The sequence below is a fragment of the Salminus brasiliensis genome, chromosome 6, assembly GCF_030463535.1.
Source record: "Salminus brasiliensis chromosome 6, fSalBra1.hap2, whole genome shotgun sequence".
Taxonomy (NCBI): Eukaryota; Metazoa; Chordata; class Actinopteri; order Characiformes; family Bryconidae; genus Salminus; species Salminus brasiliensis.
The window spans coordinates 17,694,199-17,721,455 of NC_132883.1; the positions used below are offsets into that span (position 1 = coordinate 17,694,199).

Consider the following 27,257-nt stretch of genomic DNA (forward strand, 5'->3'; position numbering starts at 1 on the left):
ATCTGTGTCAGGATCAATAGCTTTTAACATCTTACTTATTTTATTACTGCTTTTGGTTTTCTAGAGCTGATTGAGAGTTTCTCAGAGGAAATCTTTGGTTTTGCTTAAGTGTCCGTGACATTTAATCATGATTTTCCCTTGCCGTTTAATTCCGGCTCGGTCAATCAGCTAATCCACCTCAATTGATTCGCTGCTCTCGCTGATGGGCTTGCACTCGTTGGGCATCCGCTGGTGTCTGCTGAGCTGCGTGGCCTGCGTGAAGCTTCTATCGCACCGCTCACACCTGAAGACACACACACACACAAAGCAGACAACACACTTAGTGAGGCCATCAGACGTTGTGTCTCATCCCGTGCTGCCTTAATGACAAGTGACACTTGAAAGTGGCTGGGAATCTTACTGGGCCAGAAAGGTGTAATTGCCGCCCACACCTAAGGGCCTTGATGCCGATGATGGGCGAAGGCTCAGACGCCTCACAACACAGGGACCCTGTCAATAATCTGAGAGGAAGGGGTGCCCCAAGAGAGGCCTGTCTAGATAAGGCCTCGGATCATTGTCACTTACAATAGATAAAGAACAAAAAGAGATTTTCAGGAGGCTGGCTATCAAAGGGGAGCATCTCCTGATGGCTTGTACTTAGCAGCCTTGAAAGCAATAATAGCATGCACAGTGTGTGTAGAAGTGGGGGCTTGTTCAGCTGGATGTAGCTTACTTGATCTCTAATAATTCAGAACGGGCCTTGGCTTCAGGGATTGTCCCGTTCCACAAAATGTGTAGTTGCAGTAATAAATCGTCTAATTTCCCCCCTTTTTTCTTCCAATTTGGTACTGACAATTAACCCATCTGTTTGTAGTTTCCTCTAGCAATAGCAACACTTAACACTAGGAGGGTAAGGACTTAACGCATCTCCTCCAATACATGCAAAGCCAGCCACTGCCTTTTTCAAAGTGCTGCTGAAGCAGCATTGCAGCCAACACGCTCAGAGGAAAGCCAGGTCCCCAGCTCCACCACACCAGCTAACAGATGCTTGTGCTCTCTTGGACTCCGGCTGCTGATGGCAAAGCGCCATTGCTCAGGATTCGAACTTGTGGCCCCCCAGGCCATAGTGGCAGCCAATAGACTGCTGAGCCACTGAAAGCCCCCAAAGTACTGAACTTTATTGACACTACTGGTATTGTGTCAAATTCTTTCTCAGTTAAAAGTGGGAATATGGAAGCAAATTTTTCAATTTACTTTAAAAGTCTTCATGGAAATATAAGGAGTGAAAACTATGTATTTCCTTTTGGAAGGTTAACTGCATGACAGGAAGCATTCCTTTTCAATCATTGTTGAGTAGAGTACAAATCTGAGAGTACAAATGATACCTAAGTATAGTAATAAAGTGCAGTTACAGGAGTATTTTCCACTCCTCACGAGAACACATCACTTACCCACACCCACCCCACACCGATTATACTACACAAGAGAGCAATTATTGAGTTCATCAGATCAGAGTTGTTGTTTATTTATCTAAACTCTAGACAGAGAACAGCTGAGCTGGAACACCAAATTTGCAGTTGATGTCTTACAGTGCAAAAACACTTGAGCATTTCACAAAGAAAAGAGAAAATGCCAGCCTTATTCTATCAAGCACATCAGCTCAATGAGAATAACTCAGGCATATTGATTGACTAAAGATTTCTGTGGTGTATTCATTAATGTCTTTGTGTGCCTCTTCCTCTCTGGAGCTCCTGAAGTGCTGATGACACATTTGTGTATCACCGATTGCTTATTAGATAGCTGATTTGTTACTGGATTGCTCTGCTCCAAATAGCCCACCTCCTCACACTGGAATCGCTGATCAGCAGCTTGAGCTAGTGAGATGATGTAAAGAGTTGCTATTTGACACTGAGGTACTAATTCATAGCCTATATCATTAATAGGCTTGGCCTATCACTTGATACTTGATCTCTTTTAAACGACCAGAAGTAATAAGGAAAAAAAACGTTATGTAGCGCTGATTAGGTTATTTACAATAAATGGACAAAAGTATTGGGACACATTGTTCCTCCCCAAAAAATTATGCATGCATCTTAATCATGACTCTGCATGATAATAACACTAACATATAATACTTTTCGTAATTTCACAGTAAACACAATTGATAGTGCCTCTATATTTAAGTTATGAAGTGATTTGAGATGAGTAACATGATCTGTTTCTCAAAAAGGTCACATTTTTCAGATTGGCCACTTGCTTTGGTCAAATGAAAGCACTCAGTTTCCTTAAATGAATTGTAGTCTGCTTTGTGGAAGTAGAGTTTTTTGTTAGTCTTCATGTCTCATTCCTGTTATTGCTTTTTCACTGGTGCTGTTGTAACATGTGCCTTTACCACCGTGATCAATGGTATGATCTGTCAGTCTTTCAGTTTAGAATTCTGTGAAATGCTGTGTTTAAGTGTGCATGTAATGATTTTTAATTAGGCTATTGTGATGTTAATCTGTGTAAAATTATGCTAGAAAAACTGCAAGTAGTATTAATTAGTATTGCTTGGGAGCTTTATTGAAAACATGACCTGTATTTGGTGTAGGGGAAAAGATTGGAGTCAAACAGGTCATATGTAAGTAACAGCCCATTGACTTAAAAGAAATCCATTAACCACTCTGCATGTTCAACTTGTTCAGCTTTTTAAAGAAATCTATGTAGGCCACACAGCACCTCCCACAAATCTGAGCGCTTTAGCTAAAATGCTAACCCCAGACCTAGACAATAATATTTTCCTCTCATAAGTTGTGGCTGAAGGAATGTCAGTGCTGTCAGTGCTGGAAATACCATGATGGGCCAAATGCAACCAAACTGTTAAATCAACTTTTGGTGGTTTAAACTCATGCAAGCTATGTTAGCGGAACTGACAGCTGAATATTTGTCATTTACGTGGTGTTAAATATATAAATAAATAAAAAAACAAAAAACAAATATTCCAACTGTTTATTTATTTTTACCAAATGTAAACTGTGTTGGTGTCATTGTGACAGGACGACAAAGTTACATAAAATGGGGACGAGGAAGCAATGGTACTCACTGTTACTTACTTGAATGGCTTCTCCCCAGTGTGCGTGCGAATGTGGTTGTTGAGCGTGGTGGCCCCGGCAAAAGCTCGTCCACAGTAGCCACACTTGAAAGGTCTGTCACTGGAGTGTGTGACCACATGGTTGCGTAGCTCTGAGGGCTGGGAAAAGGACTGGGAGCAGTGTCCACACTGATACGGTCTTGAAACACACACACACACACACACACGCACACACAGAAGCAAATCAGTGACATCCCACTGCTGTTACCATGGCAGCATGACCTCTCATCAACAATGGGGCAAGGAACACAGTTTGGGCCATCTATCAATATTTTCTCTTGCTAGTAGCGCCGCTCAGAGGGTTCGGATTTCTTCTGTTTTTCAGGTCGCGAGTGCGAAGCTATAGCTGTAATGATCTCTGTTAATTATTAGCCCAGCTCCAGTTAATCATGGAGAGCTGATAACAAATCACAAATGTATTGACAATTAGGGGCAACAAAGGAAAGCACTTACAGGCGTAATTAGACGAATTGACAATTCAACTGTGCCATCAATCACGTTATTTATTTGGTTAGAGGAGAGAGACTAAAAAGCTTCACCTGAAATTTGTGTCACTTTCAGGGAAGAAATAAATATGTGCTTACTGCAATAATTGGGCTGCATGACTGTATCTGCAGTATGCAATTACTACAGTATTCATGTGCTAAATATTTAACCGCTTGCATTTCATACAGTTTTCATTGGCCTGTGTGACTGAAGTTTTTCTGTTGGGAGATGCATTGATTGTGAATATTTTAACATGATAAATGTGTGCCGAGTATTTACTACAGCAGCACTTGTGATTAATGTCAACATATTGTTTACTGCCGCACTGGGCCCTGCTGCGGCACAATATTAGAGATAAATAGCCCACTGAACTTGGACAACTGCATCCGCACTAAAAACATGCACAACCGTGAACCGTTTTTTAAAAACACGACAATAGGCTACCTATCTGTGTTTACAGTAAGAGTGCCTCTTCTGTAAATCAGTAGAGAACGTACAGTTGGTATTTTGGTGTTTGTGGAACAGATCAACATTGTAATTAATGGTCTTCGGAAAGACTGTGCTCATTAACTGAATGCAACAAAATTAGGACACCAGTGTTGACTGATGTTCTCCAACAAAAAAACAAGAAAAACACTTTTTGCTTAGAGAGAGGTCAGCAAAACAGATAAGCAACCCCCTTTTTGTGATGATATACCAGAGTAATTCATCCACTCTGAAATGTACATATAAAACAAACATCAATAAATATGTATAGGCCAAAGCCCATAAAACATAGCTGAAAGCATTTTAAACAGATTCACAGGGTCATTTACGGCACTGGCTTCGACTCCAAATACCAACAGATCCAGATTCCCTTGTTCAGCTAAATTTTATCTGCACCCAAGGGTCATAAAGTTTAATATTGACAACCGCTCACATTGACTTCAACTCCTAGGGTATCCCAGCAACATTTTTCTTCTGTATGAATATTAGTTTATTGAATAAGTGGCATCTGTTTTCCTCTGCATCACCGTTGGAGTGGGTATTTCTTCGTGACAGCGGCAACTGATTTATAGGTCTGTATGCACCCAAGAAAAATAGTGCTAAGCAAAAAATTTCCAATACATGCGGGTCTGTATTTAATTAGGTTTAGAGATGTTACACACTGTGTTTGAACCCTAAAACCACAAAGGCTGGTGAAGCGGATATGTGTGTAAATTGTGACTTCTACACCCTTCGTACAGTTTGCAGGGAATGTCCATTGTTATGTTTCTTGACATTAGATATTGTGCGAGTCAGTAACTGTGTAATGAAGGTTCAATGCAAAGTAGATACAAATATTGCTGCTGCCATGCAAAAAATCATATCCTCAAAATGATGACTTTTCAGGAGGAGGAATAAACCTGTCGATGTAAAGCATATTAAGCATTTCTATTGGTCTATTTATCATTGAATGTTGACACTATCTGACAGATTATTCTGTCAAACTATGTCACAAATAATATTTTTGCATGGCAGTAACGATATGCTTATGGGTATTATTTTATCTGGCTAATGTAATCCACACCTTGAATGGATATTTATCAGTGCATTGCAATTCTACTGCAAAAAGAAAAACAATGGTCTAGGTGTTAAATTAATCTTAACTAACTTCAGGCTAACTCTAAACTTCATCAAAAATGCTACCTTGAGCGTAATCATTGCTCATATTGTGCTTCTAATTCTATACTGAATAAATCAGTAAACATCAGGGGAAAAAGTTACTTAAGCCATTCATGAATGTGAACACATTCTTTAGTAGAAATATTGATTATATTGGTTTGGTTTTTCAAGTCAAAAACATTGGTCATATTTTTATTTCTTCCCTGACAAAATTGTCAAGAACTGAAGTAAGAAAGACAATTAATAATTTAATTCTCTAAAAAGAATTATTAACATGCTAATGGTTTTGACCATGCTGCCAACACAGGTCTATCAGTAGCAATAGCAATAAGCCACAGGACTTAGCAAGTGTAAGGGAGTTCGGGCACAGAAAACATTTAAAAACAATCTGAAAATGAATATACATATTGTATCTGGAAAGGCTCATTGTTACCTGTCAGGGTTCTGTGTGCACACATGCATTTGTAGAAGAATACGCTGAGTGAAGGTCTTGAAACACTGGCCACACTTCCACAGATGCCAGTCGCTGAACTCTGTGTTAAGTTGGCTGGTGGAGGTGGGGCTGGCAAGCACCCGCTGGTTCTTAGAGCTCAGCTGGTTGAAGCCAGACTCCGTGCTGCCTGTCTTGTCTAGGAGAGAGAAGGTCCGAGAGCAGGGCGAGTGGGGGAAAACCATTGAGCGCTGCAGAATGGTGGAGGAAGATTTGGACGTTTTGCTGAAGGGCTGCAGGCTCTCCTGTCGGGACATGGCCTCGATTACAGTAGACGGCACATTCACTGTTCAGAGAAACACAAGCACAGCATAGAGATGCATATTTACAACACAGGCACTGTGGAATCAGTGAGTAACAAAACTTTAACAAATTAAGTTCCATCCGTAGTTCATCCATCAGTGTGTTGTATAGACTACTGCTAGTATTTTTAGAAGATTCTTATATGCATCAACCATTGTCTACTGTTTTATTCTCTTTGTGTCTGCCTTACAAGCAGCAGAGCTGACTTGACTTCACCTTCTTAACATTTTTATTGAAACTACATTTTTCAGACAGGAGTTCCGTAAGGAGCTTTACATTAAAGAGGGCAAGGCCAGTTTATCTCATGCTTAGACAAACCACATTCCACATTTTTTGTAGTGCAACATGCTGTGCACACAAACATAACATTACCAAACTGTAAGATGAGACCTGTGGGAGACCGGCTAAGCCTTTCTTATTTAATAAAGCAGATGCTTCCAATGTAATAAAACATGAATTATGTATTTCTGGACTGTGTTTTAATATATGATGTATGATCTCTGTAGAGCATCAAGGTAAAGGAGTGTGATTAGAGTTTGCACTAAAGCTAGGTTGGGAAACTACACACAGATCTTTTAAGGAGCAACTGGGGCAGTGCTGTAGGGGTATTTTAAGACACAGAAGTCATAGTTGACCTCTCCAAGCCCCAAGCCATTTTGTCAACTACGCCATTCTATTTTGGTAAATATCTCACTTTTTGTGCAACAGTTTGTTGCTTTGTTTGTTTTGTTCTTCTCACTTATGCTTTTACAATAACGGATCGTTCTCCATGACAATGTGCTCCAGAGAACAGGACGGACTGCCCATAAATAAAAAAAGGAACACATCTAAACAAACTAACTCCAACATAAGTGGTTTTAGAAGTGACATAAGGACCCCTCTGAATAAACGCAAAAGTCCTGTTACAATGTTATAGCACTGTAAGCAGTATTTACTCAAAAAGGTATGCGATGGACAATAGAGACGTCTCTATTGTTCTTTGGACAAACACATTTGGGTATACAGTTTAATACAAGCATTTGAAATTAAATGGCTAGAGTACAGCCCAACATATGCAACAGCATATAGCTCTGGTTATGTGGCACTTTTTTTTTTCTTTTAGTTACAGGGTTGCATCCATCAAATCATACTGTACACTTTCAAGAACAGTTTGGAGGGAAGGAGAGTTGTCTAAACACAACAGCAACCAGACTGAAGTCATAAAATGTCTCTCATATAAACACTAAACTGTCAGACTCTGTCAGATGTCCAGGCTTTCTACTGGCCAATAGGCTCAATAAACACAAGACCTGACTGTATGGGGTAAATGCTCGTTTATGTTGAAAAAATAATATACTGTCTCAAAAGCACATCCAAAAACATTTCGGAATGTATCATGAATTCCTGGGGGACTAAAATACAGTTCACCTAAAATGCACCAACGCAGTTAATCTCCAACATCCATATTTGCAATACAAAGTAAGATTTAAATGGCAGGTAAAAAAAAAGAGAGAAACTCAGATGACTTCCACTACTGTAAACTTGACTGGCCTACCACAAAGTCTGATTTGAGAAAGGCTATGTGGATGAACTAAGAATGATAAAATGCTGAAAACTGGACAATAAAAGTCCTACTGAATACATTGGAAGTAATTTCATGCAGGTAATGAATTGTTCAGTGCACAGTAAACACCTCCTAGATGCCATCATGTGTTTCTGTTAAAGTCAGTTTATTTGACAGTATCTTTACGTATCTAATTTTTAATAGATAAAACATATAACATTGCATTCTCTTGTGTTTTTTGCCGTTTTAAAGAGCTAGTGGTTCAGTGAATGAAGCACTGTCTGCTTGTCAGAATGGTGAGACTTACAGTTTTCATCTTGTGCAATGCACTGCAGGGGGATGCCAAAGAAGGAAGTGTAACTGTCATTGTACCAGACAAGGAGCTCGGTTCCACGTGGAATGTCCATGCATGCCCGGTAGAAAATACAAGATCTGAAAATGTGATCACAGGATTTGTCAACTTACATATATTTCACAAAAAGAACATTTGTGTACGTGTATTTACGAGTCACTTTTTTTCCCTCTTCCACTATAATTATCACTGAATCAGCGATTCCAACAAAGGATTCATACAAAAAAAGAGAGAAGTTTATTTTTATTAAGTCACAAAATGGTGTGCCTAATGTGTCACTATAACTTAACACTTTCAAACTAACAGAGACCTCACGCACACTGTAATGTTCAGTTTGTATATTCGCTTAATTAGTCTTTGATTTTCAAATAACTGCCATGTTTCCGTTGACAGACACTTGTAACATGCACAGAATGTGTTCTCACATGTTTTTGGAGTACATCAGGAGAGCTATGAACTGGGAAGGGGAGGGCACTACAAATATTTGGCGACAAGATCCTTTGGTCTCTGCAGAGCTGCTGAGGTTTGTGAATTTTATTAATTCTTTCCACCATGACACCAAAATAAAACAAGGGGCTAGCCCATAAATCAAAAACATCTCATAACCCTCGAGAGTAAAAACCCACTATACCATGTACTTTATACCCTTGTAAGTTCGTCTCTCAGTTTGGCTTCACTTAACATAAACACTGAAGCACACAAATAAATGTACTCGGACTAAATGACTCAGTTGGCCGCTGAAAGAGGGCTGTTTTCGGAGCGATGGGTGGTCTTGCACACTTTCAGAGGAGGGCGAATGAGTGTAAACGAACACCATCTCTTACAACGCTGCCGTCACATCCAAAATGTGCACAGAACTCTGCACTGGCCAAGCACATCAAAGGACATTTTTTCCCCTCCGTCTTGGATAACATTTCCCGCGCTGACATGTATTTAGTATTGTGGTTGGATGACTCATAAAGACAACGGCGGGGCGTCCCCAGTGCAAGCGAAGTGAAGCACATGCCAATGGACATTATTGTCAGAGCAAAACAAAACAGCCAGCTCGGGGTCGATCAATCACGAGCCGCTTTGAAGAGAATTCCATTTAGATATTGCAAATCATAACATGCGGAACTCAATCCAGCTGATGGAGAGGACATCCCACCGTACAGCGTGCGCGGGTCGGAAAAACTCCTCGCAGTCTGAGCCTAATGTATAGTACTTGTATACACAGTGGGATCTGAAAGTGAGGAAAGTCTCACCTCTGAAGCACCTTAAAGCTACAATGCTCTCACTGTATACATATTTAGAGCTCTAAGCTGTTGCAGTGTCTTAGCAGTGAAATAAAACAAAGGCACTGCTTAAGTACACTAAAGACAAAAAGTGACATTGTGCACAGCTTAATGCTTAAAGCTTAAAACACATAGTGCCACCTCACAGCCCCAAATTTCCTACTGGCATACACACTCACCAATCCTCTATCCAAAATGAATGTGGATGCACTTGTAGTACAGCAATCATGCCTAGCATTCTTATGCTAATCAAAGCTACATCCAGCTCGAACTGCAGATTTTACAGGTTCTTGAACCCATACATATCCATATTGAGTAAATAAGAGGGGCCAATTAGTTGGTGGATTATTAAAAGAAAATGTACTGTACCTGTACTGAACCACTGTCATGTTTTGTTCCCCACAGTGTCTGGCACAGCGGATGTACCTCATCCAGCTTGACTTGCTTGGTTCATTGCCATCTATAAAGTGCTGTAACGTGCCCTCTTGGTCGTAGATCTAAGACAGAGAATGAAAAAAAACAGAACCAAATGTTGTAAAAACAATTCTGTCAGATTTTCGATCAATTCCTTCATAGACCCATTAATGAATTACTGTGTGAAAATAACAGAAAATCTGACATCTGAATGTGGTCATCTGGAATGTGGTTTTTCTCCCAAAACCAAATTGTAGAAAAAAAAAAAATTAAAAGAAAAGATTTCACAGACTAGACACCTGCATAAACATTTGCCCATTTCAACTCCATAACCACAGATCACACCAGGGAGTGTGAAAAAATTTTTCCATGACTAATCAAATATTACACTGTAAATACTGTGCAGTACTGTCAATAATTGCACTGAACGTGAATCTGCATCAGAGCAATTTCATATATGCAAACCAATGAATATACTCACATCCATTAGCAATACAGAAGAGCAGAATTACAGTTAGGGATTGTTAAAAATGACTCCAGGCATGCTCCAAAATAATGTTTGATGTCATCAAAACCAGAAAAATACCAAGATGTCATGCTAAGTGTTATGTTACCAAACAAAGCGTCTGCTTCATCTCAATATTGCCAGAAGCGGAAATAAAAATGGCATGATTCATGTTCATGAGCAATAAAGTATATCCCTTTCAACCTCCTAGACGGATATGGAAGATAATTTTCAACAAAACAATCCTGAAAACTACATCTATATATAGATATTTTTTCAACCATATCTCAACATTTCTATCTAAACTACCATTCATCCGTCTCCCAGCGCAGAAGTAGAAGATGCCCTGCCTTGTCACTGGAGCAAGGCTAAAAGAATGGGATTTGGAGACCCCTTTGACCCCACTGAGTCCCTGACATCCAGTTTGTCTGTAGTCATCCCCCTTGCTTATCCTCATGGCTTTTTAGTGAACCTCCACAGCCTCTGACAGCATGATAGAATGCTCCGACGTTGCTTACAGCGAAGCAGTTTGTTACACGAGACCCGAGCCCAACCTTCCAGCTGCTTTATCGAAACCGTCCACAGAAACACTTTATTTTGGGGTTGTTTAGCTCTTTCTAGATAAAGATCATAACCAAAATAAAAGAGGACAAACATTTTTACGGAAATGTTTTGAAGGCAGATTTTTGTTTCTGATACATTTTAAAGACTGGAAACCCAGTCAGTTGTGGAGTATGATGATTTGTGAAAGAAATGCACTGATATCATTCCTCATATGGAGACTTATTCAAAAAAAAGGGGGAGGGGGAGAGGAGAACGCAGTCAAGTTTGCTCGCTAAAAGAGTTACTGTTCTAGTTAACATTTCTTTTTAATTCATTTAGTCGTGGTGTCACATTTGGTCGCTTTTTGCAGCATGTTTACTTGCATGTAGCCATATTGGCTAAACAATGTGAAACATCCAAATTAGAGTCGTAACACTGGCCACAAGGGTTATGTAAATCCATGCTGTTTCACAGTTTAAATGCTACTGAGAAATACGACAACTTTGCCAACAGACCCAAACTGATAACCCAGTTTTCACACAGTGTGAAAGAACATGCCGTTGCTATGATCAGAGCCACTGGACCCTACTCTACCCAATCTGTCTTTCTCTCTTTCACTCACACACACACACACACACACACACACACACACACACACACACACACACATGTGCGTGCACATGAACCTACGCACATTAAAAATGGGTCCACTTGAAAAACTCCTGACAGTCCATTCATTTCTCTGGCCTATGGAGGCTTGTCCTCAGGCCTTTGATGCTCCAGAGTGTCCTGCTGAAGAGCAGCTTTTTTGCCCGGATCAAGAGGAGATGAGGAACACATCAAAACATCATAGCTTATATATAGACTTCTCTCCTGGGAAATTAGATGACAATGTATAATTTTTTTTTCAAAAGAAGTACTTATCAAGCTACTTAGCTAAATAGATTTTTAAAATAATTTAAGGTGATTGAGACCATATTAATTTCTTTTTCCTTTTTCGGCTCACATGCTAAAAGGAACAAAAGTTTTGGGACACCTCTTAATCACTGAATTCAAGTGTTATATTCTGTCCCATTGCTGCAGGTGTACAAAATCAAGCACCTAGCCATGCAGTCTGCCTTTACACACATTAGTGAAGGAATGAGTGGCTCTAAAGAGCTTACTGATTTCCAGCACAGTACTGTAATAGAATGCCACCGTTGCAGCAAGTCAGTAAGACATTTCACCGTCAACTGTCAATGGTGTTATTGAAAAGCGGAAGCATTTAGAAACCACAGAAACTCAACCACGAAGTGTCAAACCATGTAAAGTTACAAAGCGGGGTCACAGAGTGCTGAGACGCATAGTGCATTAAAGTCTCCAAACCTCCATTGGCATTAACATCAGTACAAAAACTGTTCGCCAGGAGCTTCAAGTCATGGGTTTCCATGTCCGAGCAGATGCTTGCAAGCCTTACATCACCAAGCACAATGGCAAACGTTAGATGGAGTGGTGTAAAGAACACCGCCACTGGACTCTGGATCAGTGGAAACGTGTTTAGTGGAGTGATGAATCACACTTTACTATCTGGCAGTCTGAAGAACAAGTCTAGATTTGGCGAATGCCAGAACCTGTCTGACTGCAATGTGCCTGAGGGAAACCCGAACGCTTCAGCAGACCAAGACCTTTTGTACAATTGTACGCTTCCAACTTTGTGGAAAGTAGTTTGGGGAAGGTCCTTTTCTGTTACAGTATGACTGTGTCCCAGTGCACAAAGCAAGGTCCATAAAGGCATGGTTGGGTGTGAGTTTGACTGACCCTCAGAGAGCCCTGCCTTCAACCCCACTGAACATCTTTGCCAGGCCCTCTGGTCTGTGTCTGATCTCACTAATGCTCTTCTGGACGAATAGGCAAAAACGTCCCACAGACACACTCCAAAATCTTGTAGAAAGCCTTCCTAGAGGAGGGGAAGCTGTTATAGCTAGTTAAGATATGGTTAGAGATTAACTATTAAATAGAGTTTTGCAGTTATTTTGTACATTGAAATTCAGATTGTTTGTTTGTGTTAATATCATCAGCCCTCACATCCATCCCTGTAGAAGAGCTTTTGCCCTTCATTTCTACAACAGCTTTTCCTTATTTAAAACATGCTGAAGTCATTTTGGTGTCTCTTGATGGTTTATGTGTTTGTTTATTTATGTTGCTATAACTGGCGTATTTGCACTTTGGCCTCTCAACGACATGCTTTTTTTGCTTTTCGGTCAAAAAAAGTAAAAGAAACATACTGCTGCAAGTGCTAAAAAATAGGAATATGAAGACTGGCCTTTAAAAACTAAAAAAAACATAGGTACTGTACACATTTTTTTTTCTATGAAAAAACACATAATTCTCATTACAAAGTGTATTGCTTATTTAGTCATCCCTGTGTGCTCATTTCTCCTCCCATCTGTCTATGCACTAGGAAGGTGCTCTCAATTTTCTGGACCTATTTCTTCCCACTTAACTTTCAGCTGGACGACGTAACTCAAGCAGACACATTGTTTCACTCACAAAAAAATGTTTGCGCAGAGGGTTGTTTATGTTGCGATCTTACTTCATGGCATTAAAAGATTATTTGTGCGAGGCATTGTATTTCACCAATGAATGTGATACGTTCATCTGGGTTCCATCAGAATGTCAAAACAGTCTGCTATTGCATTATGAATTTACATGTACATGATGAATATCCTTTTTATAAACTACTCATAAGCTCTCTGGATGTAGAAGAGCCTGCTGAGGTTACATATACAGTACAGCGCGTCGACTTAGAATCAGAGGCTTTAGTCTTCCCACACTCGCCCAAAGAAGCAATGATTTACAGCAAACTCCGGTAGAAAACCCACTTTGATTGATAGGCGTCACTGTGCCCTAATGCACTGAGCGAGGCAGGTTTGTTATAGGCTCTAAGTAAGAATTACAGTAACCAGCCTATAAAAGCGATTTATGCCATCTTAAGCTCTGCCTCTATGTCTGATATAGCTCTAGCTGAGCCATACTCTAATCACACATCAAGAAGGCTGTAGCAGCGTCTACAAATGAAAGAAAACAAATCTGTCATACTTGTCAAAAACAGCAACATATAAACAGCTTTTTACAACACCCTGAACTCCACATAGAACAAAACTTAGTTAAAATGCAAGAAGAAGAAGAAACACACTCAATCATATGTTCCTTGAGGCCCAACTTGCAACATATAATACTCTTCATTAAATGGTCCCCTCTCGTGCAGCCCCTCGGTGTCAATAAAAGATGCCTGCTACATTATTAATTTCTGAACATATCTGACCTTGGGATGTCTCTACATGCTAAACAACCTCTGGTGTAATGACATCTCACTTTATGGAGCGGGGTCGGTTTATTACAGAGGTGAGACCATGTCAATAGCTTTGCTGCAATCTGTCTATAGCTTGGTGGAGCAATCAATTTTGTAATGATTACAATAATCAGGGAAATTGCCTAATTTATAAATCTCCTGATATGTGATTTTAATGGCTCTGAACTGTTAGTGCTAATGTTTTGGATGAAATGTGAAATGTGGGTTTGTGTGTAACAGTGTGGGTTATGATCAATGGTTAAGAGTGAGAGACACAAAGAATAACATAGTGGATTTTAATCAAAAGCCCATATGGGAATTGCTGTAGGGATGGAAGAAGTAGCAGAAAAAGGATAATGACATCCAGCTTGTTTCTGGTGCAATGCAATACGGCATCATAGAACTGGGAAACTAGGGCCAGAAAAAAAGACAAAACAAGAACCAAAAAAATAAACTCTTTGAATATTTAGTTGCATGGACCACATCAACGTCTAGTAAAACATCTCAAATGGTTCTAAATGTCCCCATGTTTACTTTTGCTCCATGTGGAAAAAAAAAAAAAAACGAGGATAGTACAGGTCTCAATAATACCTCCCAGCCATTGATCGGGTCTGGTGGTGTCCTGTCACTGCCTTACTTACTGCTCAATCTCTTCGGGCCGACATTTACGGCACGCTGATTGGACCCTGTCACTGACCAAGTGCTGTAAATCGTCCTTGAACAGCTGCTCATCGATGGCTGGGGCCAAAGAGAGAGAGAGAGAAGAAGAGAGAGAGAGAGAGAGAGAGAGAGAGGGAGAGAGATGGAGAGACTGGAGTGACTGAGACTAAACCAGGCCCAGCCAACAGTCGCTTGACCTCCTGCCCTTATTATGGTGAGTAAATCAGGGCCCTCCAGCCATTAGGCTGTGAGCTGAGAGAACCTCAGTCTCAGTGGCACAGGGAACACTACGAAAAGGTCAGTGTGAGTCACGAGTCTGGAACACTTTGGGTAATGGAACTGGGGTGCCTTATCTGAGGAAACACTTAGTGGCCATCGGCTGAGCAGGCCTGGGGCATGTAAATGACTGGGCTGCGCAGGGATGCGGTGTGTCTGCATTACAGCAGGCGATAGTGCAGTACTGTTATCTCTTCATTAAAACACTTTCTGGTAGATGTTTGCTTTTGCTTTCTCCCATTGGCCCAAGTAGCCAACTTGTCAAGGCGAACACAAAGACTATACAGTGATCCTTTAGGCTTCAGTGTAGGGCTGCACAATATATGGTTTCAGCATCGCCATCGCAATGTGTAAAAGCGCAATGGTCAAATCGCACAATATGCAATGCCAAGTGTATTATTTTAAACAAGTCATGCTAAAATTATGCACTGTTCTTCTTTACATGACATATTTACCAGAAGCTGATTATATCTGCTCAATATAATTTATTTTACTCCCATCTTGGATACACAGAGCGCCTTAGTAATAACGGGACATGTTGGATCACTTACTTCTGGTGAAATTTGGTGCAATTTATCTGTATATTTAATAATGCAATATATATTGCAGAAAAAACATATTGCAATGTCATATTTTTTCAATATCATACAGCCCCCTGTAAGATATAGCAGAAAACAGTGTGGCCTCTTTTTATGCTCCATTAAATATTATATGTGTATAAAAAAAAAACAATTCATAATGCAATGATGTACTGTGTATTAATGTAATCAGTACCAGTCATTAACCAGACTAAATAAAAATATTCTCACAACTCCACATTAAAGACCTGACTATAAGTGACCTCAGAGTTAGGTATTTAATAACAATCTTATCAGTATGCCACTTGACCTGCACTTGTAATGATGTAAAAGATATAAATGACGTTATACTGCCTAGAAAATCAAGTGAAATGGTAACATAAGAACAGCGCAAAACAGACTGACAGACAACATAAACAGATTTTCTTCTGTGGAAAGACTGCAGTCAGAAGAAAAAAATGGACTGTATTAAAGGGGGGTTTTGATTTGTCCTCACTTAAAGCCCAGAAAAGCATTGCATATTTCCTGTCTGAGTGGCTGTATACAGTATGAATGAAATCACTGTGAGTCCGGTTGTCCGTTGCAAATATGTTGATGTACTGACATTTTCCTAAATTAGGTGCAAAAGATATACTGAGACAAAAAATTTTTGGTTGGTAATGCTTCAACCCGTAATTGTAATGCCTGAGTTGTAGACGAAGCTGGTAAAGGGGCAGACTACACAAACCTTAAAATAAAAACAACCTCCCATTAAAAAAGAGATTCACATCCAAACACTGTACGTGGTGTTGGTGATAGATAATCTCATCCCCGGGTTCGGTGGATTAAAAATAAATGTGCTAAAAATGTCACGCGAGAAATTATAAACTCAATAGGGGCAGGAATATGTGCTTGAGAATACATACCAACGTGTTTTATTTCCAAATGAAACTCTTTTCAGCACCTATTTTGCCACTATGGAATCAAATGGCGAGAAAAAACATCCCTCTAAAAGCCCAGTGTTTACCTTTTAGTGCCTGATACATTTCAAATAAAATTGTTCCGCCATCAAGATGCTTTCTCACACAACAGAGCCTTGGATCAAGGGGGAAATGGAGCATAAAATAACTTAAATGACAAATTACGGAGCTTTCTGTGTCAGTGAACCAACGTTAAACAAGTCACCTCCATTCTGGCGCACAGAAAATAAAAATAATTATCCTGGCCTGTGGCCTAGGCACTTTATTATTACTCCAGAACACCCACCGGTGCCTGCCTGAGGGATGATATCATTGTGGTCTATCATGTTCACACAATGATAGCTCATACAAGGGCAAAGCCAGTGACCCTCTGGCCACTCCTGATAAATATTATTATTGCTATCAGCTTGCCCCTCAGCACCTGACTTCATCAAGCTAATCTACACTAAATCTGCAGTATTTAGGTGTGTTTAAATGGACTATTTTCATCTTAGTAAACTGCGAGTAAGATGTCCTGTATAAAACAAAACTACACATAACTGCACCCCCATGTTTAGTAACACTGCTATGTAATATGGATTAAGAAATATCATCACAACAGTGGACTGCCTGCAACATCAGCTATACAAAGACTGCGTGGCATAGTGAGTGGTGTGATTTGTAGTGAATATAGATATGATGTTTTCACTTAAAATTCAACATTCAACAATTCAACACACAAGGGCACAGTTCTCTCAAAAATCTTAAGCTATGATCTGCTAAACCCTAAAATATGGGTTTGTGATTTTTTTTTCCAGACAGACTGAACCCATTTTGTTGTACTATAGGCTAAATTTGATCCCCACATTTACCAGCAAAGGAAGCCAACCACTGTGAGTTATGTTATAGCTCAAATGTGCCACACTGTGTATGAGGTGTAATACTGTTTTCGCTGGGTAATAATAACACAGGTACAGTATTTAGCTTTTAAACCAGAATGAATTGTCACATCGTTCTTCCAAAGCCCCTTGCCTTAACCCATCATACCTACTGCAAATATGTTTGACAACATTGCTAACAAACCCTGCAAACTTAGTAGACGAAATCTACTAGCATAGCATAGCACAAGTCCATACAAAGATATTTATACCGGGGACACTCACCGTGAAACAAGACCAAATAATGGCCGTAATGGGATTTATAGATGATAAACATTAACAATTGTGCGCAATATCAATGATATGTTCGCATAATGTTCTTTGGCCAAAAGTATTTGAGCCATCAGTTGGAAATTCCAAGCAAGTCTATGGAACGTGTCTACGAGGAGACCTGCGAGAGCACAAAGTCTGGTGTTAAATAATATGGGCCTAAAGAACTTACTGATGCCATTTTAATCATAAAGCGGAGACAGTTGGGGGGGAAAAACGAACAGTACTGCATTGTAAGAAATGGGCACGGGTCTGAGGCTTTGTCTTTCAGCTACGGTTACATTTAGGTCACGCTCATTGTGAAGTTAATATGAACAACATTTGCAAATTCAGCTGTAAGTAGTTGCTGTGTAGGGTGTGTGTAACCAAGAGACACCAACAAACACCCTGTGCATTCACACAAACAGAGTTTCAAATGCAATCCCAAGAAAATTCATTATGGTGAATTACATCAAACCCTTCAACAACAAATTTATTTGCATACTGACTAAGAGAGTAAGAGAGTCTTAGAGATGGAGTCTTTGCTTTGAGTTAGATGACACAAGGAATACAATACTGTGCAAAAGACTAACAGATAGTCAGATACTATAGTTTAAAAAGAAGAGTTGTCTGTAACACCGTACAAGACTAATATCTGCACTGACACTTTTTCTGCACTTATATCTGCACTTTTTTTTAAAATATATTTTAAACTGATAGATTTTGTGCTATTTATAAGTACAAAGGTTCTCCTCAGTGCCTGCACCTTTCACCTAGATTTGTTCAACTTCACCACTAGCAGTTCCAGATTTGCCATAATAAAGCACAGACAAGTCAGACCAGGTCCTGAATGATAACTACAAGACGTACTAGCCATCCTTGAGGAGAGCTTTGGAAATGGTGAAATGAACATTTTAACATACAAAAAATAAATTAATAATTCCATATTAATGAATTTAACCTGAGTGCTTTAAACACTTAAAAATAAACATTTGCTGCCCAGTTATACAGATCCTGCCATATAATTTTCTCAGTCTTATTTTAACATTTAATTTAAGAAATGTAATTCATTACAAGTTTTTGGAAATGACAGTGCCCTAGTCAGGTGCTATCAGTTGTATGTGAAATTACAACACTTCAAAATATTAAAATTAAGGTTTTCTTGGGTAAATAGCAAAGCAGTTTGTAAGTCGCTCTGGATAAGAGCGTCTGCTAAATACCATAAATGTAAATGTAAATGTAAAATGCAATTTTCCATGGGACTGATCAGCCAGCAATCATTAGATGAGCTTATATACCAGGCATATTGATTCTGCAACAAAGCCCACCTCTCCCCCCCTTCCCCGCACAACGCCAATAATACAGTGACAAAATCTAAAAACGTAGAAGAATAAGAAGAAATAAAATATATGAAATACATGAGATAATAACAGAGAAGAATGCTATCTTTAAAAATGATCTGAGTATTAAACAATCCTCAGTGTGGACTCATCTGATTTAATCAGTGAGGGTATCTGAACAATAGCCTTCTGCCAAGTTCAAGAAAAAAAGTGAGAAAGAAATAAAAAAAAGCAAAACGACTCACATGCGCCTTATAGAACAACATGAAATTTCGGTCAGATTTAAAGAGCACAATATTTTGCTGTAATATTACGAGAACAGGTGACTTAACTCAAGAAATATTTGCCCAGTGTGCTACTGAGAAAGAGGCAACATTGCTGAGCATGACATCTTCTTGTACTCGTTGCCAAGATTAGCTTGTGATTAATTCTCCATTAAAAGTGATCACTGAGACATTCCAGAGGATGTTCCAACAGTTACACGCCGTCCCTTTTACAGCTCCGTGGCCAAAAATGCGCAGCCAGCAGACTTCCAGTGGTGTTCAACACAGGGCGACTCTGGGCTAAAATGTTTGTATTTTGCACTTTATCAACACAGATAAGATAGTTCAACACTTTGCACGCCCCCAGAGGAGACGGGCCTCCTTAGTTGGTGCAGCTTGGAATATTGGCTTCACTTCTTTCCCTCATCCACCTCGGTTCTGTTTAAGCCGCTGGAATTTTTACGGTCCTCTCTGGCCGAGCAAGTGTTTAAAATGGCGTCACACAGAACATATATAACAAGTAATAGTGTTCTGTTCTGTCTGTGGGGGCCTCTACAATGGCAACCTGTATTTGGATGGAGTAAGCCACTGCACACCAATCACAAACTTGCTCTTTCTAAACCAACAGCGCCTCTAGGCATCTCCAAAGCAGACTTTTCAAAGTACCATTTTCAGCTTGCATTGATTTATAGTCTTAGAGATCAGTCCACACATAAAGCGACTGCATTCCGTACAAGAAGTCTAACTTTGTATTTGTCCGTGTCTAAAATTAGAAAATCTAGGCAGGCATAACTTATAAACGTGTCTGAGTGAGCATAGTTTATGTCTAAGCCGGACCACAGTTCTGGATTCTTGGCTAAATGGCAATTCACTCTCAGGCTTACTCTTTCCCTCTCTCTCTCTCTCTCGTCAGCTCAAGTGAAACGGCTGGTCATCTCTGAGGGGTGTGACCTTTCTCTCAGCATGTGAGATTTTCTCATCCATCACCCCCCTCTACATACAGTGGACACACATCCTGCTGTTTGCATTCAAATGTAATTTAGGTTTTCTTTCTAAGTCCTGAAAGAATGCACTTAATATCTCAAAAACTTCTGAACTCGTCACCAACGAGTCGGCCACAACTTCAAGGAGGCACCACAAAGTCATTCAGTTTGGGGAAAAGAGGGACACACTTACCTCCCATAGGTGTCTTGTGTTCCTCACCGTTCCGGACTGCACCTTGTCCAGCAGAAGAGGGACGCCCTGAAACGGGCCGATCCAAGTGCCCTGGGGGATGCGTTGGGCGGCACAGATGCCGTAGCCCAGGCCGGGGACAGTGCTGGTGCAGAGGCACACCTCGCGGGGCAGGTCCCGCAGCCACTCAGGCACCTCTGGAGGAGGCACGGTGGCAGAGGCGCTGCTGGTTCCCACCAGCCGCCGCAGGGAGTGCAAGGGCCCGTGCATGGGGCACTCCCCGTTCCGGTTGTCCGCACACATGTCACAGCCTGAGGGACAAAGCAGCAAGAGGAGCTTGTTATTTACACCACCACCCAGATGGGACCCCTGCACGCTACTGACCACTGCGATCCTGACTACCTCAAGTGAATCCGGAAAAAAAAAATCTGCAAGTTTGTTTCTTTTTTTCATGCACATGAAGACTTTCTTTTCCATTTCTGTTCCACCATTTGTATGTTGTAAATTATGTAAATCACAAACAACTGTTGTGGAACAAGCAGGCATTATTATTTTCAGCGGGACAAGCCACCTTCTACAATCCCCTTCTGCACAGGTCAAATTATTCAGAACAGGGGGCTGGTAAAATTAAAAGAATCAGTGATGAACACATGGTTAACTCACACAGATATTTGTTGTTATTATAAGGAGAGCATCTATAATTTGATCCAACACATTTAAATTAAATTGATCATTTTGGTTTTTTTTTGTTCCCTTCTTTTTAATGTGTAATTCTGTCATCTGTGAATGTGTGTTATTTGTAATATTTAATTCCACATTTCACAAGATTTTTTGTTTCTAATCTATGTGAATGTGTTAGCTTTACATTAAGCATTAACTTCACATACACATTTACATTAAACAATGAAATGACCTCAATATTATCCTAGATTAAAATTCAGCCTTTATTTATATGATCAATAAATTTACTGCATTTACAGAAATGCCAAAGATCCTAGAAATGTTCAGTCAAATATTTAAAATAATTGAATCACAACTAAAGGCATAAAATGAGGCTTTAAACTTTGATTTAAAAAATGAAGAGGTGGGATTTTAATAAAGCCTAAATGAACGCACGCTTTTAAAGTAGCTGTTTCTGCTCTTCTGGGCCACTTTCTTAAAGCGCGTCCCCGATGTGAAATATGGAGGTGTTGGTGGCGGTTATGGTGTTGTTGGAGGGGGGAGGCCCAAATGTAGATAAAGCAGTGAGTTCCTGAGCCCGGGAGACTCCCATACACCGCGATGGGATGATGAATAGAGGCCGATGGAGAGGATCGATGCGTGATCCACTCTCTTCCACAAAACTATACAGCAATTAATTGTGGCTTGTCCCCCCCATCCCTCATCTGCCTGTGGCGCGTATCGATGGAGATTACTGCTGATGGGCCCGTTTTATCACCTCAAATAAACAGGCACAGCGAGCTTTAATAGAGCCTTCCCTCCACGCACCAGAGAGGACTCGGACCGTCCATTAGATCAACATCTGGACTCTGGTCGTCTCTCTGAACGACTTTTAAACATAACCCAAATGTGTGATTCGTTCACCTAGAAACGGGGGATGGAGGGTGGAGGGTGATGGGCAGGAACTGCGATCTCCAGTCATTCTTCTCTTCATTCAGCTCGTTTTATAACCGCCCTAATTTTGTTATTTCTGCTCGGATCTGATTTAGTTCATTACTTTAAATAATTAATAAATACATTAATTTATTTAAATATAATTATAATGAAGGCTTTAATTAAATTTCTTTTAAATAAAAAAAAATACATTTTCCTATAGGATCAAGCAAGTAACACAGTCTTTTCTACCGGGTTTAATTTAAAATAAAAGCTGTGACTTTTTTTGAATTTATGAGGGATTATTTTTGACTAAAATGTGGTGCAAAAATAACTAAACAAATACATAAGTACATAAAACTATTATTAAAAGTTTCTAAAGCCACGTGCGTGAATTCATACTGTACCTTATATCAGGCCTGTTATAGCTTTGCCTCCCATCTGATCTGAAAGCTGTTAATTTCACTGACTTTCTCTGTGGAAAGTTTCGCTATAAGGTTCCGCAGTCAGCACTTTTTTAATTTACCCCGTGTGATCAGTGTGTGATCGCTGTCATCAGTGCATTAATCAGTGTGATCAGATACGTGTGTTTATCAGCGTATGATCAATGTCTCCCGTGCAGCCTGTGTGTCACTGAGTGAGAGAAGTGAGGGAAATGTCCTACGTACGGTTGTTGATGTCTCCGGCGTGGTTGTTGAGCGGGATAATCTCCATCCTCTGCTGTCCGTACAGGTAATAGTCCAGCTCCTCGGAGGTGAGTCTGAACCGGGAGCCCCGGTCGCTCTTCAGGCTGACTGGAGCGCACAGCTCTTTGGCCGCGGCCGCGCCGTCCTCCAGCCCCGGCAGCGCCTCGGAGGAGCACAGAGTTTGTCCGAAGAGCGCGACCTGCGGCACGGAGAGCTGCGCGAAACCCGCCAGAGACGAGACCGCCGCGGAGGAAGAGGAGGACGAGGAGGAGGTCAGGGAGGCGGTGGAAGAGGCGCAGGAGGAGGACGAGGTCGAGGACGCTGTCAAAGCAGCCGCCGACGAGGAGGAAGAGGAGACGAGGCCCGGGCGCTGGCGGAGGCTGTCGGCCGGTAAGGGGAGCTGCGCCAGGGCCGCATGTTTGAGCTGGCTGTGCGGGAAGAGCTGCTGCCAGTGCTGAATGTACGCCGGGTCCACTTTGAGGAAAGCAGAGCCGCTGGGCTCTCCGTGCTTGAGCATTTCCGGACCGCCACTGTAGGACTTAAAAAAACAACAACAAAAAAAACAAGACAAAATAAAGTTTTAGCGTTAAATAAAAAAACAGACCCGGAGTCAGACCCCAGCCTACCTGCTGCGCTAATTAGCAAAACCCGTTAAGTTTACAGTTCAATAAAGTGAGCTAACCTGGGCTACCTGGAGGTGCTATATTACCGCAGGGTTCAAAAATTAAAAAACACTAAAAACGACCAAAAAAACGAGACGGTTTGAGGAACCGTTTTCTTTTAGACACTTCCAGACAGTTTGGGAACATCTAGCTACCGCCACAGTCCTTCCCCCTCAGAGTTACCCCAGCTTCCCCCTCAGTCAGTCACACTGGAGTGGAGGAACTTACCCTGTCCGCCCGAGAGTGTGTGTCCGGGCCGCTGAGTGTGAACTGTAATTCCCAGACTCTCACACCATCACGGAGTTGACCGTGTGTGTGTGTGTGTGTGTGTGTGTGTTCGCTCCTCAACTGTTTGAACTGAGAGGAGAGGAGCGTCCTCTCTCCTCCTCCTCCTCCTCCCCCTCCCTCCCGCTCTCTCCTCTTCTCTCCTCTCAGTGCTCAAAGCTCCTGAAGGAGCACGTGGGCTGGACGCCAGCGAGGGGCAGAGGGGCAGAAAGTGGCGCGAAAAAGTGTCGCCGCGCGGCGCCTCAGAGCTCAGCGTGGTCGGGTTAGTGACTAATCTGAGGGCCGGTTCTGCTGTTGATGTTGATGTTGTTGCCAGAAAAGGAGACTCGTCGGTCGGGGGTTCATCCCCGTCAGCCTCGCAGTCTCACACAGTTTAGAGGGGTGTTTTGATCCTGTCGGGTTAATACGAAGCTCAGATAAGGTGCGGACTCTCCGCCTGGACCAAGACAGCGGCCGCTCGGGCTGGAGCTCGATAACGGAGCTCGTTGTGTTGTTACTGGTTGCTCGTTATCCAGCAGAAACGTTTCCCAGCCTCTCTCTCTCTCTCTCTCTCTCTCTCTCTCTCTCTCTCTCCCTCTCTCTCTCTCTCTCTCTCTCTCCCTCTCTCCCTCTCTCTCTCTCTCTCTCTCTCTCTCTCCCTCTCTCTCTCTCTCTCTCTCTCTCTCTCTCCCTCTCTCCCTCTCTCTCTCTCTCTCTCTCTCTCTCTCTCTCTCCCTCTCTCTCTCCCTCTCTCTCCCTCTCTCTCAGACGCTTGAGAAAGTTATGGCTGTTTGGATAGGGGTCTGTGTATCTACATGTAGGGTATTTTACACAATTCCGCGCGAGAGGGGTGGTAAATGTTTTGACTGGCGTTCTCCTGACAGGGCCATTAGTCATCCGGGGGTCTCTGTAGATTGATAACGAACCCAAACACAAACACCATCGTCTAGAAATGAATTCTTGTCCCCAGATGCAATTCGCTGTAAAAGGAAGGCGAGTAATAAAAAGACACTGAAGTTTTCGATGTAAATTTAATGGTGTTTTTGGGTGTGTTTTTTTTCCTGAGAGGACTAAAATTTTAATTATCTAATAAAAAGCTTGATTACCACACAGCTCACAGTTAACGCATCTCATAAAAAAAAACAAGTACAATAATTATAATAAATGTAGTGTCATTATTATTATTATTATTATTATTATTATTATTATTATTATTATTATTATCATTAGTGCTATAGGTCCGCTCATTTGCGCTTTGGGTCATTTTACAGCGATCAGGGCTCAAAGCAGCGCTGCATGCGTAATGACGTCGTATCGCTGTTTTTGATGTGTTTTTTTTTTTATTTATTATTATTTTTTATGCATTGATAAATGACTGCTGAAATAAAGTGTCCTCCAGGGGACAGGGGGATCAATACATTAAGTGAAGAAATGCATCATTTTCCTCACCATAAAACGAATTATTAAGGCTAAACGGAGCATCCACAGTAAAGCGCGGTGTTTCAGAAGTCCGGCGGTGGGAGAGGAGAGGTGTTGGTAAAATTTGCATACCGGCCCTCTGTTTGACATTCAATTAGACCGGTTGCGTTTCTCCTTAATGAATTCTCCTTATGCATGAAAGACGAAGGGCCGTGTGTGACAGGAGTCCGATAGAGAGTTCAGTGCCCCCCCCCCTCTTGCCCCCAGCGGCCCCTCTTATGGTTTAAGGTCACGGATTGCTGAGTATATAATTCATTAATACAGACGTGTATTCAGGAGGGAGGTGCTGGTCATCCACGTTGTTCTGGTCAGCGATTGAACATAAGCGCAAATAAATCGCAGAATAAATAGAAAACAAAAGCAAGGAAAGGGACAACAAGTATTTATTTATTTATTTATTTATTCATTCATTCATTCATTCAGTCGTCCACCAAAAACTGAAACTTGTGTAAGTGGAGGGGGAAAAACAAAGGCTAAATGACAGGATTTCTACAGAGCCACTTTGGGTTCAAGCAATTTATTAAATCATAAATTGTGTTATATCTTATAATTGCATTGTTTGTGTGGTGCAATGAGTCAATATTTGCATAATGCATACATTATTGATTATCCAGCGCTCTTAACGTTACAGTGCTGTGATGCCTGAAAAGCACAGATGTTTGAAATCCAACAAAACATACAGGTTTAACAACCCAGTGCATTATTACATGCATAAATGAAAATATGTGAAGGTATGTAACCCATACTTTGAATTAAATAATGTGCATTAAGTATTAAGTGTGAATTTTCCTATGATTGTCCAGCTGCATAAACCAAACGCACTTAAAATAATTAAATCATCTCTGCTGTCCAGTGGAAAAAAAAACAGTATCTCCATTTTGTGTTATCATGTTTTAGTTTTCTCCATGGTTTAAACCCTGTAGTTGCTTATGTACAGTGTGTCACTAATTGTGGATGAACAGACCAACAGAAATGCTCTAAATCACTTAGAACGGATACTTATTTTATCTTATTTTACATTGACCTCCATTGAAAGCAAACAGCATTTTTGCCTATGTATTGTAAAGTCACAATTTGGAGATTTTCTTGGACATTTTCATTGGACAGCAACGATATACAAAAAATTCTATTTAACCAGACAATAGCCCATGAGTGTATTTGTTTGCTAACACGCATGGATTTATTGTGTCATTTTGTTCATTTAGCCATTTTCAAACCTCAAAGTATTGTAGGTATCCAACATCCAACGCTTGGTTTAAAACATTTTATACATCGTACAGTCAGACTTTTAAATTCTATGACTTCCTAAGCGTTATAAGTCAGTAAACAGTGCAAACTGGCTCAGCTATTCTGACGTTAGATGAGTGAAGAATGTATGTCTGTAACTGCTGGCAGTTGGAGTCAACATCAGGTGTGCTTGGCATCCAGGGGAAAGCCTGGACACAAACCTGTGTTACACAAAACTGGGTTACTTTCATGATTTGCATAAATTTAATTAATCATTTTAATTTCATTAATTGTATTCATTTAAATAATTTGCATTTATTCTATTGTTATGCTCTAAGAATCCCTAGATCTTAAACTTCACTCCAAGGTCCTTTATGGGCATGTAGTGAACACACTTACTGTCACTTTCTTCTTAAGTGCATAAGGTTGTTTGCACAGTACTGAACACCAAGACACATACAGAGTCATTCAGTGAAGGCTGTAGCTCTGACATTATCAAATGCCAGGTGACCCCCCCCCCCCTCGCCCTCCCAACCCACTCCTTCTGTGGCTCTATAAAATTGCGAAAATGCATCAGAGAATACAAAAGCACTCATTACTGATTGTTTTCTATGCAGCAATTATCCTGAAGCAGAGCAGATCAGAAAAGCCCCACTCTATGTGACTGAGCTGAAATGCAAGCATTGAGAATGAACACCTTTTGCAATACCTAGTCAAGTCTATAGCAAACCTAGCACAATCGACGTGACTAATGTCGGAGCATTTGCCTCATTGCTTTCCTAAGCTGCAGGTAGCCTTCTCACAAGTTGACAGAGGCTTGTGAACTGGCTGGTGATGCCATTATTTTAAGAGGTTTAACTCCAGGTGTACAATGTTTCCACACAGCAAAATCCTCAGCAATAAATTAACCCCACGGAGTGGCTGGAATGGTCTCCAG

At 40.8% G+C, this 27,257-nt stretch overlaps 1 protein-coding gene across 1 annotated transcript; it reads right to left on the reverse strand.

Moving 5' to 3' along the window:
• On the reverse strand, positions 1 to 23,213 carry prdm6 (PR domain containing 6). The gene is made up of 7 exons (XM_072680958.1): positions 22,671 to 23,213; positions 20,413 to 20,720; positions 9,571 to 9,698; positions 7,883 to 8,007; positions 5,673 to 6,015; positions 3,072 to 3,248; positions 1 to 283 (listed from the first exon to the last, which is right to left on the reverse strand). The coding sequence occupies exons 1-7, from the start codon at positions 23,203 to 23,205 to the stop codon at positions 169 to 171; spliced, it is 1,731 nt and encodes a 576-aa protein (XP_072537059.1). The 5' UTR covers positions 23,206 to 23,213; the 3' UTR covers positions 1 to 168.
• Positions 23,214 to 27,257: the final 4,044 nt, after the last annotated feature.

What these genes read in the sequence shown, in the direction of transcription:
- prdm6 (XM_072680958.1), bottom strand. Translation starts at nt 23,205, where the DNA reads ATGCTCAAGCACGGAGAGCCCAGCGGCTCTGCTTTCCTCAAAGTGGAC. An exon ending in ATGACAGTGGTTCAGTACAG is followed by an intron (nt 8,008 to 9,570) that starts GTACAGTACATT and finishes TCACATTTTCAG; the next exon opens with ATCTTGTATTTTCTACCGGG. An exon ending in ACTGGGGAGAAGCCATTCAA is followed by an intron (nt 284 to 3,071) that starts GTAAGTAACAGT and finishes GTGTGTCTTCAG; the next exon opens with GTGTGAGCGGTGCGATAGAA.